This window comes from Molossus molossus, unplaced genomic scaffold (assembly GCF_014108415.1).
Source record: "Molossus molossus isolate mMolMol1 unplaced genomic scaffold, mMolMol1.p scaffold_m16_p_8, whole genome shotgun sequence".
NCBI lineage: Eukaryota > Metazoa > Chordata > Mammalia > Chiroptera > Molossidae > Molossus > Molossus molossus.
The window spans coordinates 18,566,756-18,587,565 of NW_023425402.1; the positions used below are offsets into that span (position 1 = coordinate 18,566,756).

Here is a 20,810-nt window from a genome sequence, read left to right on the forward strand (position 1 = left end):
GTGTGTCTTTCTCTGTGTTTGTATTTTTGTGTGTATGGATGCACATGGACAAACATGTACAAAGTATGCAAGTATGAGTGGAGGTATGCCCATTGTGTCCATGTACATGTGTGTGGGTGAGTATCTTCAGCATGGAAGGTGACGTAATTATTGGTCACTGTGTTCTGCATTGGGGTATTCATTCATTCATTTATTCAGTCACACTTTTTTAGTCTTAAGTATTTGGGACATGGTGCTATGTCTGGACGTACAACTGTAAATGGGATAGACATGATCTCTGCACCCACAGAGTTTACATTTTAGAAAGAGAGAGAATTAACAAGTAAACAAGTAAATTAAAAAGTAATTATAGATTGTGATAAGTTCTATGAAGGAATTAAGAAGGGATATATAACCTGGGGTTGGGGTGGCAGGATGTATGTCTTTTGCTAGACTAATAATCTGATAGTTTGAGGCAAAATATATTCTTTATCATGTTAAGAAAGTATCTCTGTAGTTCTTGTTTATCATTTATAGATTTAAAAATAATTTGTTTTAATGCGATTGTCCATAAGAAAATTCAAGAAACTATTAGAAAACCTGTTGGATGTTAATTCTCTACCTTATAAATCTTAGATGGTGGCTGCTATGACTGTTTTGATTTTGTAAAAGTGTTAGAAGAGGGTTTATTAGAAACTCTGGGAGAATGATAAAAATTGCCCCTTACAGAGTTTCTGATATATACCTGTTCTTTCCCCTCCCACCCCCATCCCATATTGGGTTTTGCTGATCTATATTGAAGTTTTTTTATTAAGAGTTAAGAAGACTACTTAAAAATATTAAATTTATGAGAGAAATACATGATCATCAGATTATTACTACTAGGGATTTATTTGTGAATTTATTTCCTTTGGGAAATTAATAGGTGCTGAAGTAATTGTTGGAGTAAATAAGTACCAGCTGGAAAAAGAAGAACCCGTGGATGTTATGGCAATTGATAATACTTCAGTGCGTAACAAGCAGATTGAAAAACTTAAGAAGGTAATAATAGCTATCATGTTTTGAATGCTTTCTGTGTTCTGGGCACTGGCTAAATCCTTACATTGTCCTGCTTAATCCTTATTACAGCCTCATGAAGTGGATATTATTTCCCAACATTTTGAAGATAAGGAAAACTAAAGATAAGGGAGATTGAGAAACTTGGATAAATAAACAGCCATGACTTAAATCTAAGTATGTTGCCACCAAAAACTCATGCTTTAAAGCATGAAATCTGACTCTAAGAAATTTATATGTTAGGATTTAAAACCATGCCATAATCATACCTCCTGTCATTTATAGATTAGAACTGAGGCATAGGTGATTGTGTAACTCATTCTAAGTTACAAACATAGTGAAGGTGGGGAAGGAGGGGGAGGGGGAATTAGTGGGGGAGGGGGGGAAGGAGAAACCTCTGTAACAAAAACAAATTAATTAAAAAAAAAAAAAACATAGTGAAGTTCATAATCAGTATTTGAACCCAGGGCTTCTCACTAAAATTTATTTCCTCTAGACCATGGTTCCTGATACTATAATGAATCATTTGTCTTCTGTTTTTGTGTTAATTAAAATATATTGGTAGTGCTTTTGTAAGCTACAGTTTATAATGAACTATATTTATTTTGATTGAAACTAAAGTACTATCTTTCCTTTTTATTTGTACTTTCTCACAGAGATGATCCAAAGTATATGCAATACTAAACTAGATAAAACATATTAATTTTCACTGTTGTGACCTATATATTTCTATTGTATGAAGCAACCTTGGTCTCTTAATTTCTGGCTATTGTAATCACTGCTATGCCTCAGGCAAGAGACTTGAAATTTCTTAATGGCTTTTCTCTGTTCACTTTCTCTGTGATTGTTTAAGATAACTTTCCCCCCTTTCAGTTCAAATGATCTTTAAGAATCTAATAGACTTTGTTCAGTTAGATTGAATGCATAGCTATCATCTTTTTTTTTTTCTGTTAAAGCTAATGGTAGATGTTTAATGATATTTCCTCTTTCACCTTTAATCAGAATATAATGGCTCCTTTCTTACATTTTGTCATTTAAAAGGCCCTTTTAGGGTGTAGCATTTTATTTCCAGTGATCACAGAAGTCTAATATTTATTATATTTGGGAAACCCTTTTCTCTTCTGTTATACTTTAGGCTTTTATTACCTCTATACCCTAAAGCTCAAGGGGTTCCATTTACAATAAACGATGATAGACTTATTTCAGGCAAGAGAGAGAAATTTAATAATGGAGTTGGTTTTTTCCTTGCCCTTAATATAAATTTTCTGGCCCACCTCTGCTTATAGATATGATATAATTTTAGTGACATGTTGAGCAATATATTTTAGACTCTTTTACAGGTGATGAAAACTTATAAAATATTGGATTTAGGTAACTTTGTTTAGACAGGTTGTTGACAGAGCACAGTAGATCTAGGACCTGAAGGAAAAAGTTTTGACCATGCTTTTCATTGTCTTTCTTCTTTTTTATTGTTGAAAGTATTACAGATGTACCCCCTTATCCCCCTGCTCCACCCCACTCCTGCTTTCCCTAACCTAATGTCTGTGTCCATTGGTTATGTATATATGCATAGGAGTTCTTTGGTTTATCTCTTCCCATCCCTCCCACTCTCCGTACCTCTGAGGTTTGGCAGTCTCTTCCCTACTTCCATGACTCCGGATCTGTTTTGATCGGCAGCTTATTTTGTTCACGATGTTCCTCGTATAAAAGAGCCACTTGTTTTCAGTGTCTTGCTAGATTAGAAAAGCCTAAGAAGCATATACTACTTGGGAGGGTCAGCACTATTATTAATTATTTCCCTGCTTGTTTCTGATTTATCAGGGTTATACAGACATTAATATTGTTTTAGGAAGTCCTTAAATGTTTATTCAATGAGTAAATGAATGGATTAAAGGAATATCAGAGTTAGGATGCATATTATTCTCTATTTTTAAAAATTGTTTTGAAGTTAGGAACAATTTTTGTATGATATATATCTGCGTCTAATCTCCTGATCTCTGTTTTATTCTCTGTTCACTTCAATCCTCCCTTTCCTTGGCCTTTGCTATCAGATCAAATCTAGCAGGGATCCTGCTGCAGTGGAACGGTGTCTAGCCGCGCTGACTGAATGTGCTGCCAGTGGAGACGGGAATATTCTGGCTCTTGCAGTGGAGGCAGCTCGTGCAAGGTGAGGATATTTAAACTTTGGAAATTTCCAAATAGTAAAAGTTAACCAGTTAGCTTTTCTAAGTGTTCTAAAATAAAAAGTTGAGCCAGGCCAGTGTGGATTGAGCATTGTCCTATGGACTAAGAGGCCCCGGTTCAACTCCAGGTCAGGGCACATGCCTGTGTTGCAGGCTCGATCCCCAGTAGGGGGCGTGCAGGAGGCAGTCGATTGATGTATCTCTCTCACATTCATGTTTCTATCTCTCTCCCTTCCTCTCTCTCTAAAAAGTCAATAAAAACATAATTTAAAAAAAATTGATCCCATAAACCATGTGAGCCTAAAAGAAAAGACCAAAATAAAGTTAATTCTTGTTTTTCTTAAACATATTTGCATTTAAAACATATATTTTGAATGAATAATATTAATACTTGTGTATATCCGGTGATTCAGGACATTTGACACTTTGTAGTGAATTCATGTCGCTGATATTTGCAAGTTGAAGTTTGATATACTTTCACATACAGGGAGGTATTAATAGATTGGACAGTAAGAAGACTTGCCCTTTGTCCAGAGGTAGACTATATGTCTGTCTTCTAAGGCTATTCACTATATAGACATCTTTGAAAAGATAGTCCAGAATAAAGGGTAATCAATGCTTTGCCTTGCAGGACGAGGAGAAAAGTGAATGACTCATAGAAACTTTTCTCCCAATATGTGATAATGTCACTAAATAAATTATTTTTGCTTTTATTATTTATTGCTTAAGATAATGAACTTTTTTAAACGTTGTTTTAAGTGCTTAAGGGGTAGAGTAAATGGTATGTGGATTGGATTTTTTTTTTCCAGTTTTAATTTTTTAAAAGAAGTTAGATGATTTCTCAACCTAAAATCCCTTCAGTGGTTTTCCATTACTTTAAAATTGAAACCTAATCTTACCATGGCTCTTGCCTACCTCTGTGACCTTATCTTATTCTACTTCCTTCACTATGCTGTGTCTTCAATGTCCTTTCTATTTTTATTTTTATTTTTAAAATACAAAACATTTTTTTCTACTTCTCAGAGGCTTTGCATGTCGTGTTTCCTTTTTCAAATACTCTTCCCCTTATGTTCTCTTTCTTATTATTTATGTCTAAGTTCAAAAGTCTTCATATCTGCAATATCTTTAACATTGTTTTCCTAGCCACCCCACTTCATTTTGCCAATTTTAGTGTCTTTGTAGTACTTATTACCATATGAAATTATATTATTACTTGCTTGTCTATTGTCTGTATCCCTTGATTAGATGATAAGCTCTATTAGAACAGGTATGTTTTGGCGGCGGGGGGCGGGGGGTCTGATGTGTCAGTGTATTTCTAGCACTTACCATTGCTTGGCCCATATTATGCTTGGCCCATATTAGGTACTCAGTACATGTTGAATGAATTAATAAACAAATGGGTGGGCTATGCCAAAAGATTGACTTTTTATAAAAATATCAGGGAGAACATTGCTCTTTGCACATTTATATTGTGGTGAATTATTCATAACCTTTAGATGCTTATCTATTTTTTATTTTTAGGTCAGTCATTTGTCTGGTTGACAAGTATTAAAAAGAGTTTACTATAGTTTGGCTGGTGTGGCTCAGTGGATTGAGCATTGCCCCAGGGACTGAGAGGTCTGGGTTCGATTCCCAGTGAGGGCACATGCCTGGGTTTTGGGCTTGATCCCCAGTAGGGGGCGTGCAGGAGGCAGCCAATTGATGTTTCTCTCTCACATTGATGTTTCTATCTCTCTCTCTAAAAAAAAAAATCAATAAAAACATATTAGAAAAAGAGAGCTTATTATATATAAAGGCATCCAAAATAGTTTTTTAGTAAGTATTCTGAGGAAAGGTACTTTTATGATACAGTAAAAAAATTATTATTTAGATTTTTGACAGCCTATTTTTTTTTGTTCAGATAGAGTGGGAGGGAGAGAGAGGAAGAGAGAGAGAGTGAGAAACATCGACGTGAAAGGGACACATCGAGTGATTGCCACCCGCATGACCTAACCAGGGCCAGGGACAAACTGCAACCAAGGTATATGCCCTTAGTGGGAACCGAACCCGAGTCTCTTTGGACCACAGGCTGACCGCAGGCTGACTCTAACTGCTGAGCCAAACCGGCCAGGGCAACAGCCTAATTTTTTACGTAGATATTAAAACATGTCTAATTATATTGACTCTTAAGGTAACTAAGTGTTTTTATCTCAAATAATGATATTAACAGAACTTCACTGTCATATTTTAGATGTACAGTTGGAGAAATCACAGATGCCATGAAAAAGATATTTGGCGAACATAAAGCTAATGATCGGATGGTGAGTGGAGCCTATCGCCAGGAATTTGGAGAAAGTAAAGAGATAACATTTGCTCTCAAGAGGTAATATGTGAGATTTCTATACCAGCATATCATCTTTCAGTTAACATAATCCCTGTGAATGGACTGCAGGCTTAAGTTTTTTTCACATACCCCTTGGAAAATGTAAATTGGCTTTTCTGTTTGTCTGTAGTTTTACTAAAACAGTATTTTGAATTTTCACCATAGTACCCATTAGTACTTTCTCATTTCAAACAGATGTTTGTTTGACTAACTGATGTTGCTTCATATCCTCCAGGTGCTTAAATTTTATCCTCTTTACTAAAGTACTAAAATATTTTCTCGTTTATTTACATTGTTTAATTGCTCAAATAATTATAAAATCTTAATTTTTCTATTTGAAAGTAAATATTTGGTTGTCATCTTTGTGTTAATTCAAATCAGTCTTCACTGAACTGATAGTAATTACACTGTCAAACATGATTTAGAAATATAAAGTAATATAAATTGATGATGCTTCTCAAGTGTAAGAAGTAGCTTCCGAATGATTGGTTTCTCAAACTTTGTAATAAAATCCCCACAAAATTTTTTTTTTTTTTTTTTATCCTCACCCGAGGACATTTTTGTTCAGGTAGAGTGGGAAGGAGAGAGAGGAAGAGAGAGAGAGAGAAACATCGATGTGAAAGGGACACATCGAGTGGCTGCCACCTGCACGACCGACCAGGGCCGGGGACAAACTGCAACCAAGGTACATACCCTTAGCGGGAACCGAACCTGGGTCTCTCGGGACTGCAGGCTGATGCTCTAACTGCTGAGCCAAACCGGCCAGGGCCCCACAAAAATTTTTATATGACTACTTATATATGAGATAAATACCAAAACAGCCAAGGTCAAAGTCATCAAAATCGAATATTTTTATCTATTGTCAGAAATAAATGTAATGTTTTTTCATTTGGGGTGTAAATGTATTGATTTAAGTAAGCAAGTACTTTGATTACACGTCATTATAAGACACACTGCAGTCAACTTGGGGGAGTTCACACCTGTGATGGGAGGTATATGGACAGTTCACGTATGTGTATAAATAACTCTGAAAGATACTTTTTAGTTTACATTTAAATATTTATTATTCAGTAGTCTGGAGACTGGCTTAAGAAGGTGGAAAGTAGTCAATTTCTCATCTTGGTTCACTGTGATGCTCTTACAGGCTGTGCCGTCTTTCAAACTGTCCTGTAAGGGGGAGATGGTAAACACATTCAGGCCTTAATGGAGTTCTCAATGTAAAATAGAAATGTTAATGAAATTGAGTAAACAGATTAGGTGTTTTTAAGTAAACTTGAAAGATTTGCTGCGAATAAATTATAGTTTTTATATCCTACCTTTGAACAATTAATATATAACTTTGTATTTTATTTATTTAATTATATAACTTGTCTTTCAAAATGTTGTTTAGGGTTCATAAATTCATGGAACGTGAAGGTCGCAGACCTCGTCTTCTTGTGGCAAAAATGGGACAAGATGGACATGACAGAGGAGCAAAAGTCATAGCTACAGGATTTGCTGATCTTGGTTTTGACGTGGACATCGGTCCTCTCTTTCAGGTACTGAAAATTGTTGGGAGGAATTTAAAAAGTGTGTCATAAATTACACGTAGAAAAAATCATATGAATATAATAGACCATGATGATGTTTTAAAGTTGTAAAAGAAGAACATGAATTCAACACATTTTCTTATTTATTTTTGAATGCATATAATCTAATTAATTAGGACAGAAATAAGAATAAAATGTAATTCATGATAAAGTACTTGTTAATGAGATTTTGTAAAAATCATTGTCAGTTCCAAACTATAACTTTTATTAGACTTCCGAAACTGCAAAGATTACTTTCAAGTGCCTTACTCTACTACTTACTATGTGACTAATATTCTGTGGGAAGGATAGCCCACATTGGATTGGTGGAAAGTGTTTTGAAAGGGGAATTAAGCATCAGAGTCAGCTCGATTCATAATTAGATTTTTCTCTTTTTTACTCTCTAGTAGTATTTCATTTGATCACAGAATATTAGACCTAGCAGGAAAATAATTTGTTGGAAGTAAATGAAGCTGAAATTCTCTATAGCATTTTTTATAAAATATAAGTAATTAAAAAAATTGTCCTCAGCCTTTGGCATCTAAAATAATTTTTCAAAGAACTGTAAGTTCATTCTTAATTAAATCCCATCTATAAATATATATTTGGTCTTTTAGTACTAACAACTTATTAACAGAATACTGTGTCATTTAAAAAAATTTATCTGTGGCTGAAAGTATAGTCCTGAAGTTCTCTGATGACTGATTTAATCAAAATTAGATGTGAAGTTTTAAAATTTTCAACATTGGTAACGTAAAATACAGTTTAATTTATATAAGCATAAAGCATGGAGCTGAACTGTTTAAATGGAATTTTAATCTGATAATTTTTGGTAGCATGGATGATATAAAAGATAAATCATGCTTAAGTCAATTAAAATTTTTACCTGTAAGAAATCCAAGGGGAAGAGTATGCACATTTTCTTTAAAGGTTTTAATTTTATGTGTTAATATTTTTCACAGACTCAAAATTGATCTACATTCTTTGTGACTTAACAGGAGAGCTTCGTGACTGTGGCTCCGTTACTGAGAATGTAGAATCTTTTGTTTCCAAACTAAAATTATGAGCCTTAAAATCTTGCCAAACTTGGAAAATTCACAGATTTTGATCATTGTTTTGTACTTATAACTGTACAGTGGTTTCTGAGGTGGCCTTATTCTCCCCAAATTTCTTAATTTACATTATATTTGCAATGAAAAACTCTTAGGCATCTTTCATGTGAAATGATTTAAATACATATAAATTATCAAAGCAATGTCACAGACTCATTATAGGAAGTGGATATGATCTTGGGTAACTCAATTAATAATTGAATACCTAAACATATCCTTTATGATTTTTGTATCTTAAACTGGTTAAAACTAGAGTTCTTAACAATGTTATTTTGGTCCACATATTGTTATTAATTCAGTGTCTCCATGGAATAACCAGGTACTGGAGCTTCTTAGTGTGCCATCTTGTAAACATCACTCTTTCTCATTCTGTTTTAAAATATAAGATTCACTTAAAAGAAAAAATTTTTTTTTCTTTATTGATTTTAGAGGGACAGAAAAGGAGAGGGAGAGAGAGTTAGAAACATCGATGAGAGAGAACATCCATTGGCTGCCTCCTGCATGCCCCCCACTGGGGATTGGGCCCACAACCTGGGCACGTGCCCTGACCGGGAGCCGAATCGGTGACCTCCTGGTACCTGGGTCAATGCTCAACCACTGAGCCACACTGGCTGGGCTAAGATTCACTTTTAACACTGCATTTTATATTTAGTCTTTTACTTCTTCATAGTTGCCTTATACTGCACAACTCAATAAATGTTGATAATGAAGACAACAGATACAGTTTTTAAAAATTATAATGAAGAGGGAGTATGTATTGGTATAAACTTAAATCTGATAAATTCTAGTGCTAAACAAAAATATAGCACTGGTATTTATTGCATCAATTGGATGAGTTGGTATTTATGATTTGAGAATGATGAAATATGAAGTTATAGTCATGTCAAGATTTTTAATGAGTACAATATTAGAATGTTGAGTAAGTAGATAATACTTAAAACACTTAAATGATGATTTGTCTCTTTGCTTTCTAATGCTTAGACTCCCCTTGAAGTGGCCCAGCAGGCGGTGGACGCAGATGTGCACGCTGTGGGTGTGAGCACACTTGCTGCTGGTCACAAAACCCTCGTTCCTGAGCTCATCCAACAGCTGAACTCCCTTGGACGGCCAGATATTCTCGTCATGTGTGGAGGGGTGATACCACCACAGGTATTTTTCTCCTCCTCTATTTTTCTAGTACTGTGATGGGAATCCTAAGTAACAATAGCTTATATGTAGTTCTTTAATTTACTATACACCTTTCCTGAAAATCAATTTGTTGTAGATTTTGAGCCGTATTACTTTCTGGTGGTTTTACTAGGTTCTACAAAGCCCAAAAGTGGGCAATGTTGTTTTTCTATTCAAGCTATATGTAATTCATATATATAATTTAATTTAACAATTTACAGAGCTTCTGTGAAAGAATTCTCTTCCTGCAAACTAATAACCCAAATAGAGATCTACTTTCTTTATGTTCAAAAAATAGTGATGGAGAAGGAACAGGATAAAGTAATAAAATCTCACAGCTGGAACAGAGAAGAATGGTAAACACACTGTGCATATGTCAACCAGAGATATAGTGAGCACCCCTTGTCCTGGTGGTAAAGGGAGTTCTTTTTTTTTTTTTTTAATCCTCACCCAAGGACATTTTTTGATATTTTGTTCAGCTAGAGTGGGAGGGGAGAGAGAGAGAAACATCGACGTGAAAGGGACACATCGAGTGGTTGCCACCAACACCACCCAACCAGGGCTGGGGACAAACTGAAACCGAGGTACATGCCCTTAGCGGAAACTGAACCTCCGGGTCTCTCTGGACCGCAGGCCGATGCTCTAACCGCTGAGCAAAACCAGCCAGGGCATAAAGGGAGTTCTTTACTTACCCAGTCAGCAGCACTTGCCTATGTTGTTTCAGAGTAGCTACCTCCTTGTCCATTTCCTCCATGTTCCCACCCCCAAATGCTGCCCTAACTCAGAGCTGTATCAGTTGCATGGTCTGATAAAACCACCTTTTTACTAAAGTGTATTTGATTTGGGTATAATTTTCTTTGACCCCAAAATATATTTCAAACATAAATGGAACCAGCCTGTCCTGAAAATTATTGGCTGAATGAGGTAGAGGTGGTTTCTTGAACAAAAATGTGGATCGTATTAGGAAAGGAGAAATGGATGATAGATAATGATCAGTGATGTCGGTTAGTTTACTAATGGGGTGGGGGACACCTTCACATATTACCTTACCTATCAGTTAAAATAATTAGTAAAGATTATTAGTAAAAACACAGTTCTTAAAGGTAATATAGTCAATACAAAATTGCTTTTGTTAATGTACTTGCCTGTTTTTTCATAAATATAGTTTACTACTAGGGAATAGAAAAGATTTTTATTCTTTGTTGCTATCTATCAATGGAATACTTCTATCTATAATGCAGTTTTAGAGACTGGAATATCTAAACTCTGGGGCATAATATTAAAATTTAAGAACCAAAATAATTAGGCAACACAAAATAATGGAATTGAAATATGAGTCAAGAAAAAAAACACAAGCTTGTTTTATGAGTAAGTTGACATTTTCAAGACATATATTTCACACAAGTTGTATTAACTCTGGATATTTGAATCACTTGGAACATCATCTGTAGGTGTTTACTTTTTTCCTCATGAGTTTAAAGAATAAGGATCATTTTCTGTAATGACACACTTGAGTGCTAGTATGGGCATCCTTTATCATTATAGCAGTCAATACCCATGAATTTTTCTTATTATTTGTTTGCAGTAAATGTATAAAGTATTCAATTGAAAGATACTTAGATTTTAAATTAGATAGCACTAATATATGGTGGTTAATCAAACAGATTTAGCCACTGCCATTGTGGAGCTTATGGTTTCTGCAGCCTGATTGAATAAATGTGGTTTGTAACTACCATCAGGATCTTCTGACCCTTTTAACAGCAGTGACTTCCAAGTCTTTTAGACAAAGCTAACAGCCTCCTGCTGCCCACTTCCATCATAAAGCGGGCAATGTGATATGCCTGGCCTGGAGGGCATTTTACAATAACAGCTTTTTACTTAGAAATAATTTCAAACTAATAGATCAGGTACAAAATGAAAATAGTACAAAGAACACCAGTATACCCTTTACTTAGATTCACTGATTTCTAGCATTTATCCTCTCATGAAAACACATTTTACAAGGCTCTGTCAGGCTCAGATGAGTCAAGGACCCTCTGCGGCTGCGGCGTCCCGCAGTCCTCTCCTAGGTGAGCCCTCCGTTCCAAATCCGTACTCGGATGTCAGAACAAGTGGTGCTCAGCATTACGAGGAAAGACCGAAGATAATCTATCAATTGGACCATCCCTATTTTGGAGATAACTGTTATTACATGTTTTACCAAGTTATCTTATGAACTTTTAAATCTACAGCATCTGCCTAAGAACAGTGGCATATTTTGAATGCCTTTATATGCCATGTGCTGAGGATATAAGATGATTAGGCACAATTTCTGTCCTTAGAAGTTCATAGACTAGGAGAAAAGTTCAATAAGATGTGTTAAGTGCAGAAGTATAGTATTACAAGAATATTATAAGGAACTAATAGAGATAGAAAAGAAATAGTTGGGGGATAATTAGCATAACCATATAATTGATCATCCAAATACGATTACTTTTGAAAATGAAAACGGGTGGTATTAAAAAGGGGGCTGAAGGGACGGGGGAATCAGTGGGTGAAAAAGGGGAAACATCTGTAACAAAAATAAGTTAATTAAATAATAAAAAAATGAGGATTAAAAAAATAATAAAAAATAAAAATAAAGAGGGGGCTGCAAAAACCAAAGAGTATGATTAAAAAATGGGGCAAGTACCTGAACAGACATATTTCCAAAGAAAACATACAGATGGCCAACAGGTGACAAGATGCTCAACATCACTAATCATCAATGACATGCAAATATCACCTCACACCTGTTAGGCTGCTGTTGTAAAAAAGAAAGAAATAACAAGTGTTGACAAGGATGTAGAGAAAAGGAAACCCTTGTACACTGTGGTGGGAATACAAACTGGTGCAGGCACTATAGAAAACAGTGTGGAGGTTCCTCAAAAAATTAAAAATAGAACTACCATATGATCCAGTAATTCCATTTCTGGGCATTTATCTGAAGAAAATACAAATCCGAACCACCATGAAAATATGCTATATATACACACAATGGAATGTTATTCAAACATAAAAAGAAGGAAATCATGCTATTTGTGACAGCATTTGAGGGTGTTATGCTAAGTGAAGTAAGTGAGTCAGAGAAAGACAAATATCATATGATCTCACTTATATGTGGAAGAACAGATTGGTGATTGCCAGAGGCAGAGGGTGGGTGAAGTGGGTAAAGGGAGTCAAAAGGGACAAACTGCCAGTTATAAAATAGCGATAGAGATGTAATGTATGGCATGGTGACTATAGTTAATAATACTGGATTGCATATTTGAAGGTTACTAAGAAAATAAAATTTTTTTTAAATCCTCACCCGAGGATATGTATTTCATTGACTCGAGAGAGAGAAGAAGGGAGAGGGGGGGAGAGAGAGAGAGAGAGAAAGAAAGAGAGAAACATTGATTGGTTGCCTCCTGTATGCATCCTGACTGGGGATCAAACCTGAAACCTGAGTATGTACCCTGACTCAAAATTGAACCCAAGACCCTTCTGTGTACAGGACGACGCGCTAGCCAACTGAGCCACACTGGCCAGGGCAAGAGAATAAATCTTAAAAATTCTCAACAAACACACACTATTTTGTAACTGCATGATGATAGATGTTAGCTGGACATATTGTGGTGATAATTTTACAGTATATACAAATATCAAATCATGATGTTATGCACCTGAAACTAATAAAATGTTATATGTCAGTTATACTTTAGTTTTAAAAAAGGCTCACAAAGAAGAAAAAGGTGCTGCAACAGTAAGCACAAACTGGAATGTCCTGGAATATCTAGTCGCCCTAGTGATTGAGGATCAGGTTTTTTTTTTTTATTTAAATATGTTTTTTTAGAGAAAGAGGAAGGGAGAGAGAGAAACATCCATGTGAGAGAAACATCGATGACTGCCTTCTGCACGTCCCCTACTGGGGATCGAGCCCGCAACCTGGGCACGTGCTCTGGCCAGGAATCAAATCTGGACCTCTCAGTGCATGGGACGATGCTCAGTCCACGGAGCCACACTGGCTGGGCGAGGATCAGGGTTTTAAAGCATGTCCTAAACTCAGTATTATAGCAATGACTATTCCAACACGGACACAGCCTAAAGCCTGGGAATATTTTCACTCAAACTTTGACTTTGTTTAAAATAAACTAACGAACAGCAGCATTAGCAACAGAATTTTTTTAAAAAATGAGCTAATCTTTATTTATAAAAAATCTAATTCCATCATGAAGTCAAATTCAAAGTACTCCACTATTCAGTAGCTGCAGACAAAATACCTTGGAGAAAATAAATAGCCTTGTAAACCTGAAGCTTTACATAATATAATACTAAATTTAACCCAAGTAATTGATGATCAGTAGTGAGATTTAGGTGAAGGATAACTGGTTTAGGGCTCAGACGTTCGTTCTCGAGCTCTGGGCCATACAGCTCTCACCGTAAACAACCCGATTGGGTGGTTTGGAAAGTGGGCAGAATGTGTTTTGTTCTTTTAATGGGGCGTGAGGGTGGTGCCAGTGGCTGTTGGCAGTCCCAGTCAAGGGAGAATTTTTCATCCCCAAATGCCAGTGGTGTACCAGCTAAGCAAGTTTGGGGCGTTGGGGACAAAAAGAAACAAAAGCAAATACTGTTTTTTTTTTTGTTTAATTTTTTAAAAATTAAAAACAGTATTGTTTCTATTAATTAAACAAATTCTTTCAACAGGATTATGAATTTCTGTATGAAGTTGGTGTTTCCAATGTATTTGGTCCTGGGACGCGAATTCCAAAGGCTGCTGTTCAAGTGCTTGATGATATTGAGAAGTGTTTGGAAAAGAAGCAGCAATCTATGTAACATTCTTTCTCTGTTTTAGTTTTTTTCTAAAATATTCTTTTAATGACCATCAAAGAAAATATTTGCAATTTAATTCCACTCCTGATGTATGTTTTCCTGAAAGCTTTACATTAAAATACCTGACATAAGAATGTTGTCATGCTATAAGTGTATATGTACAGTTTCATTTTTAAAAAAATTGTCCTCAAAAACCCTCAATAACACATGCTCAATACTTTACCAGAAACTCTAGCCAAAGGTGTTCTTTTAAAAAAATCATGATGGTTTTTGGAAATATTTGTTGTAAATCTATTTACTTTGTATTTTAAGAATTAAATTGTACCTGAAAAAAATCCCATTTTCAATTAGCATTATATTGACGGAGTACCAGAAAATAAAATCCATGTATGTGCAAAATAATTACATCTATCTTGTAAGAAATAGTAGCTGTTCATTTATGTGGGGAAATATATTGTGGTTGTGGTTCTCAGCCATTTTAGGATGACCTCGGTAAGAGTATTAAATCAGACCCAAAGGTTGGAACAGGAGGGAAACAGCAGAATACATCAGGTCTGACTCTGCTTGCTTCCTGGGCATGAACATGTGACCTTATTGCTGGGCTTGGCTGGAGACTGAGGAGAGTGGGTATTTATAGTTTCCCTAAAATGAGAGTGCTTTAGTTGTGAGTATGGCTTCCTCCAGAATGATGATGTAAGCTGGGAGTGTGGAAGGGCTACGGTGTACACATCTGGAAAAGGCAGTGATAGAATCCAGTCCAAGTCTGCAGGCCTGAGAGCGAAGGAGCCCATGATGTAAATCCCAGTGAGGCTGGAAAAGAGGGGTGAATTCCTCCTTCTCTGCCTTTGATCTGTTCAGGCCCTCGACAGAATGGATGATGCCCAGCCACATTGGGGCAGGCAATGTACTTTACTAAGTTCATGAATTCAGTGTTAATCTCATCCAGAAACACCCTAATAAACACACCCAGAAATAATGTTAAATCTGGGCATCCCGTGGGCAGTCAGGGTGACATATAAAATTACCTGTCACGGGCCCTTGTACATTACTGGTTGGAATATACAATGCCCCCCCGTGGAGGATGATAGGATTTTTCAAAAAACAATTACCGAGTGGCATAGCAATTCCACTTCTGGTATATATCAAAAAAGATTGAAAGCAGGGACTCGAACAGATACCTATATACCCATATTAATAGCAGCGTTATTCACAACAGCCAAAGGGTTGAAGCAACTCAGGATCCACTGACATGAATGTAAAAATAAAATGTGATATATACTTACAATCAGAATACTATCCAGCCTGAAAAAGAAATTCTGACACATTCAACAACACCAAAAATGAATCTTGAAGTCATTCAAGTGAAATAAGCCAGTCACAAAAGGACAAATACATAATTTTAATTATATGAGGTACCTAGAATAGTCAAATGTATAGAGACAGACAGAAGGTGGTTGCCAGGGCCTGGGGGGCGGGGGGGGGGGGGGATAAGGAATCAGTGTTCAATGGGTGCAGAGTTCAGTCGGGGAAGATGACGCAGTTCCTTCCCCGGAGGGTGGTGGTGACGGTGCACAACAACGTGACTGTACTTCTAACCACAGAACGGACACTTAGAAATGGTTAACAAGGTCGATTTTATGTTATATATGTTTTACCACAATAAAATATTTAGGACAGTCTTGACATAGTACATGTCTTATAAATGTTAATCATTCATATTATTTTTCTTATTACTATTATTATTTATAAAGAATGAACGGGAAGGCATAAAACTGGGGAGGTAGGTGGGTCAGGGATTTGGACTTTATCCTGTAGAGAAAGAGAATCGTTTAAGGGTTTTAACTACAGAAATAACCTGGTAAGACGTGTTTTCAGTGTAGTAGCTGTGTGGAAGATGCCTTTTGATAGGGGCAAGACTGGAGATAAGAGTTATGAGACTTACAATATGTAATAGAGAAATTCTAAGTATTACACTTCTCTGCGGAGCAAAGGTGGAGGGGGTATGACCTTATTTTGGGAGACTGAATTGATGGATCTGGCTTTTATCTTAAAAAAAAAAGGCTCTTGATTTTTAGTTATTTGTTGTGTAGAATCGGCCATGTTCCATCACCTATTTTGGTGGTTCTTTTGTGGGCCATTTTATGGGGGGCAGGGATTGTTTTCACATTTTTATTGGGGGCCATGGGAGGGACCTCCTCCCTCTCAGCAGAGGTGCTCACAGTCTTTTCAGTCACTCCAAGCTCAGGCCCTGGGTGCCCTGGGGGTGACTGGCACAGCAGGCATGTTCCCATCATCTGGAGGGACACTGGGTTGCTGCAGGGTGTGACCTGGAGGGTCATGTGGTGTACTTGGTGTAGGGGCTGAAGGGGGGCAGAATTATAGCGAGGCCCCATGCTGAAGATGCGACATTCTTGAGGAAGGCGGCAAGTCTCCCTGCCATCGTGGTCTGGGTGACAGCACAGCCTGTGGACCTTCTTGGACGTGCAATGATTTTAGGACTGAAAACACAGAAATGTCAAAAGCAGGAAAAGGTAAGATTATGGGATTTGTTTTCCAATGATCTTTTTGTCAGTACTAGAGCTTTTGAAGTCATTCTGGCATTGGAAGCACATTGAAATGATAGCTTTAGGGTTCTTGGAAGACATCAAAATCCTTTCACTGCAACTTATTGGAAACTATTGTGTTATACAAATATAATAGCGGTATAGAAAGTGGAGGAGAGGTTAGAGGAAGCATTCTGAGCAAAACCTGCATGAAGTAGGAGAGAGAGTAACCAAGCAAAAGAAAATGGGATGAATTTTTCTTACTCGGATTTCCATCTTGAGGAGCGCATGTAATGGAGAGGAGAGATGAGGGAGGTGGTTAAAGAACTCGATCTACCCATAAAATGATGTCATGCATCACCACCACCCTCCAATAGGACCTTTAAATTCCTATCCACTTCATGCTACTCAAAAACTTTTTATTTTTAAATAAAAAAGGGATTTAATAAACCATTTATGTTAAGGCATATACATAGACTATATTCATTTTACCAGGGATATTTTACTTTAAATGAAGAAAAAACTTACTGAAGTAATAAATATCTATACTTATTGCTATTTGGTAGTTACTCAGTAAAAAGATGATGATGATGATAACAGCTAACATTATTTCTACTAATAGGTAAATTCTGCCTCATTTTAAAGAATTATGGACCATCCTATATGCCATTAGTTAAAGCTTGATTTTATAAGTAGTCTAAAGGTGAGAGATAAAATTTAAAAAATCTATATATTTGTTATTAAGGTATTATCTAATTTGTGCTTATCATTATGAAAAATGCTCTGAGCATTTAAAAATACTTTTGAAGAAAATTCATTTTGATTTTCCCAGTTAAATACAATGCTGTGGTTCTCAGATTCTCATTTTAACGTTTTCCTGTTGTACCTGTAGGTGTCTCCCCAGGTCCAGGATTATTGTGTATCCTGGAAATGCTATTAGAAATGATGCTGTAAACTTGCAGAAAAAGTACATCTTCTCAGTAATCTGCTTAGATGCACCTACTGTCATCCTTTGTGATTGTGATTTGTGGTCAGTAAAACTCAATGTTCATCACTGTTCATGGACCGTGCTGCGTTTGTGTTAAAATGGTTAGTTCTTTAGCAGTGAAGCTAGAATATGACCTTGGACATGAGATTATTATTGAATTTTATTCAGTAAATCCATCCATAGTTCACACTGACTCATTTTAAGTTACTAATTCTTCATGGCCTATTTCCTCCCTCAGCATTCAAGCCCCTTATTATAGTGACCTTCTCTTCCATTTACCATGAAGTTGGGCATGATAAAAGTAATTTACACCCAACAGGATACACATATCTCCTGAAGTCCTTTATAAAAGACAAGTGCAGAATTTAATAACTTCTTTCAGGATTATTCTAATAATTTGATTCTGAGCTCATGGACCAAATACTAATTTAGATAAATGCCATGGAATCATATAATATATATTTTATTGGTTGAATACCATTTATTAAATTCTAATATGCTGTTACTTTTGGAAAATAAAAACATACAAGATTTTGTTGTTTTAGCAGAGCTTCACATGGCCAATAAGCATTGCATATGTCTAGCCAAAAGACATTTTCCTGTTCAATTCTTGCTGTGAATGGGAAGCTTAGACCAGAGCTTTTACAGGTGGGTCGAGAGCAGAGGAACAGTGATGACATTCTACAGTTGTCTAGACTGTCTTTACTAGAACTGTCTGTCCTATTGTCTCCTTTAGTTTTGTCCTTCTCATTAGACCATATGCTCATCAGCCCATTGTTAATGACAATTTTCTGTCAGAATAAATGCTTGTCTAGACAGCATGTTTTGAAGGACACTGGGCAGATGGCCCTTTTGACCTCTAACATATTCTTTGGTTTAAGGCATCAAGACCTGCAAAAATATTCTTTAAAATTGCAAATATGTCTGCTAAAAGCCTACTGTTAAATTGAACATATAAATTTATTCTAGAAGTATTGCCTGAAAGGGCCATTGCTAACTGTGCACGGGCTGCACTGCCCAAGTCCCGGACAGCCATGTCCTTGGTGGTCATGCACTGTCCTAGCCCTGCTCTGTGCTGCAGGTATTTTGTTTTGGTTTTTGTTTGTTTGCTTGTTTTGTTTTGTGCTGCCGTTTTCCATCTTAAAAGAGGGTAATGATAGAGTCCACATAAAATGTTTATTCTAAGGATTAAATGAAATAATGCATGTGACCTGCTTTGAACTGTACAACATAGAGTGGAAGACCAATAAATGTTTTCTGTAGTAATTATTGTTACGGTACATGCTAGCCTCACTGCCAGCCCTTGGAAGTAAAAATAATTTATGTGCCTGGCTGGTGTGGCTCAGTGGTTGAGCATCAACCCATGCCCCAAGAGGTCACCAGTTCGATTCCTGGTCAGGGCACATGCCCAGGTTGTGAGCCCGATCCCCAGTGGGGGTCGTGCAGGAGGCGGCCAAATGATGTTCTCTTTCACCGATGTTTCCATTGCTACCTCTCCCTTCCTCTTTCTCTAAAATCAATAAAGAAAAAAAAAAAAATGTATGCATATGACATGGTTCATCTCAAGGAGCTGGTAGCCAACTTGCAGAAGATGAACTCATAAGAAGACCGACTACCTGTTGTAGAGGAGGTCTCCCCACAGTGCTCTGAGAACCAACGGAGTTGCTAATTTTCTCCTGTGGGAGAAACGAAAGCTACAAAGAGGAGACAACATCTGGAGCCTAAAACAATGGGAGATTTGACGTGGGCAGAGGTATGAGCAGACATAACAGAGGTTTGAGGAAACAGCATCAGGGAAGAGAGCAGCTGATGAAGCTGAAGCATGAAATTCATGATAAGGTTGGAATCTAGAATATGGATTTTATCATTTATTAACATCTTCTTATGAATTCTTTCTAAAAATTCGATTTCCTCCATGTAGCTTGCTGATTTCAAGTAAAGGATATTTGTATTTTATTGAACTAGAAACATAATTCTATATTATCTCCCTTTTTAAAAATCTGAGCTATGACTTTTCATTTTTCTCACATCCTTCCTATAACTAAGGCCTTTGTGGTAAGATAATAGCTTTATCAAATGCCAATGAAGTAGGGACAGGGAGACATTTTCTTTTTGCCTAATAAGGTTGGCCAAGGCTTCTGTGATTAGGAAGGTAGTTCTCAAATTGTGGCTGATGACCCTCTTTATGATTGCTTACCAAAAATGCAATTTAGCTCAGAATAGACCCCTTACTTTTAATCCATTTTGTAAACCCACACTCAAACCGAGGGTCATTGTACTAAGTATGTGCCTTACATATACAGCAAGACCTCACTTAATGTAAAAAGTTATTGGAAACAGCGACTTTTTTTTTTTATCCTCACCCGAGGACATTTTTCCATTTTTTTGTTCAGATAGAGTGGGAAGGAGAGAGAGAGAAAGAGAAACATCGACGTGAAAGGGACACATTGAGTGGCTGCCACCTGCATGACCAACCAGGGCTGGGGACAAACTGCAACCGAGGTACGCGCCCTTAGCGGGAACTGAACCCGGGTGTCTCTGGACCGCAGGCTGACGCTCTAACTGCTGAGCCAAACCGGCCAGGGCAGAAACTGCGACTTTAAATAAAATGATGTACGATGAAACCAAGTTTATCACAGGCTAATTTATGTAAACAAGAGTCAAAGTTCCTGTGAAGTATTTCTGGTCACCAAAACATCACCAAGCTTCTAAATAAAGACCCAGCACACTTCCAATATTAAACATCGAAATAAATGTGGGGTATACATACATTTAAGACATTCATAAAACAAGATAATTATTTTCCAATCTGTTTATTCCAGTTCAGGGTCGTGGGTGGCAAAGCCCATCCTGGCAGCTCAGGGTGCAAGGCTGGACACCCTGGGCAGGAGGCCCCTCCATCACAGGGCCACTCACACACCCACACTCAGACTGGGGCAATTGGGGCACCCCATTTCATCTAATGTGCACACCTTTGGAGTGTGGGAGGAAGTCAGACTGCCTGGAGAAAAGACCTGGGGAC

The 20,810-nt window shown here is 36.9% G+C and overlaps 1 protein-coding gene across 1 annotated transcript in view; it reads left to right on the forward strand.

Annotated features, from left to right (window-relative positions):
• Positions 1-14,673, forward strand: part of MMUT (methylmalonyl-CoA mutase) — a 33,078-nt gene extending 18,405 nt beyond the window's left edge. Inside the window, exons 8-13 of the mRNA XM_036248873.1 lie at positions 905-1,020; positions 3,087-3,202; positions 5,449-5,580; positions 6,971-7,118; positions 9,242-9,409; positions 14,132-14,673. Coding sequence (XP_036104766.1) covers positions 905-1,020; positions 3,087-3,202; positions 5,449-5,580; positions 6,971-7,118; positions 9,242-9,409; positions 14,132-14,260 — 809 coding nt within the window. The 3' untranslated portion in view covers positions 14,261-14,673. The remainder of the gene's footprint in view (positions 1-904; positions 1,021-3,086; positions 3,203-5,448; positions 5,581-6,970; positions 7,119-9,241; positions 9,410-14,131) is intronic.
• The last annotated feature ends 6,137 nt before the right edge of the window (positions 14,674-20,810 follow it).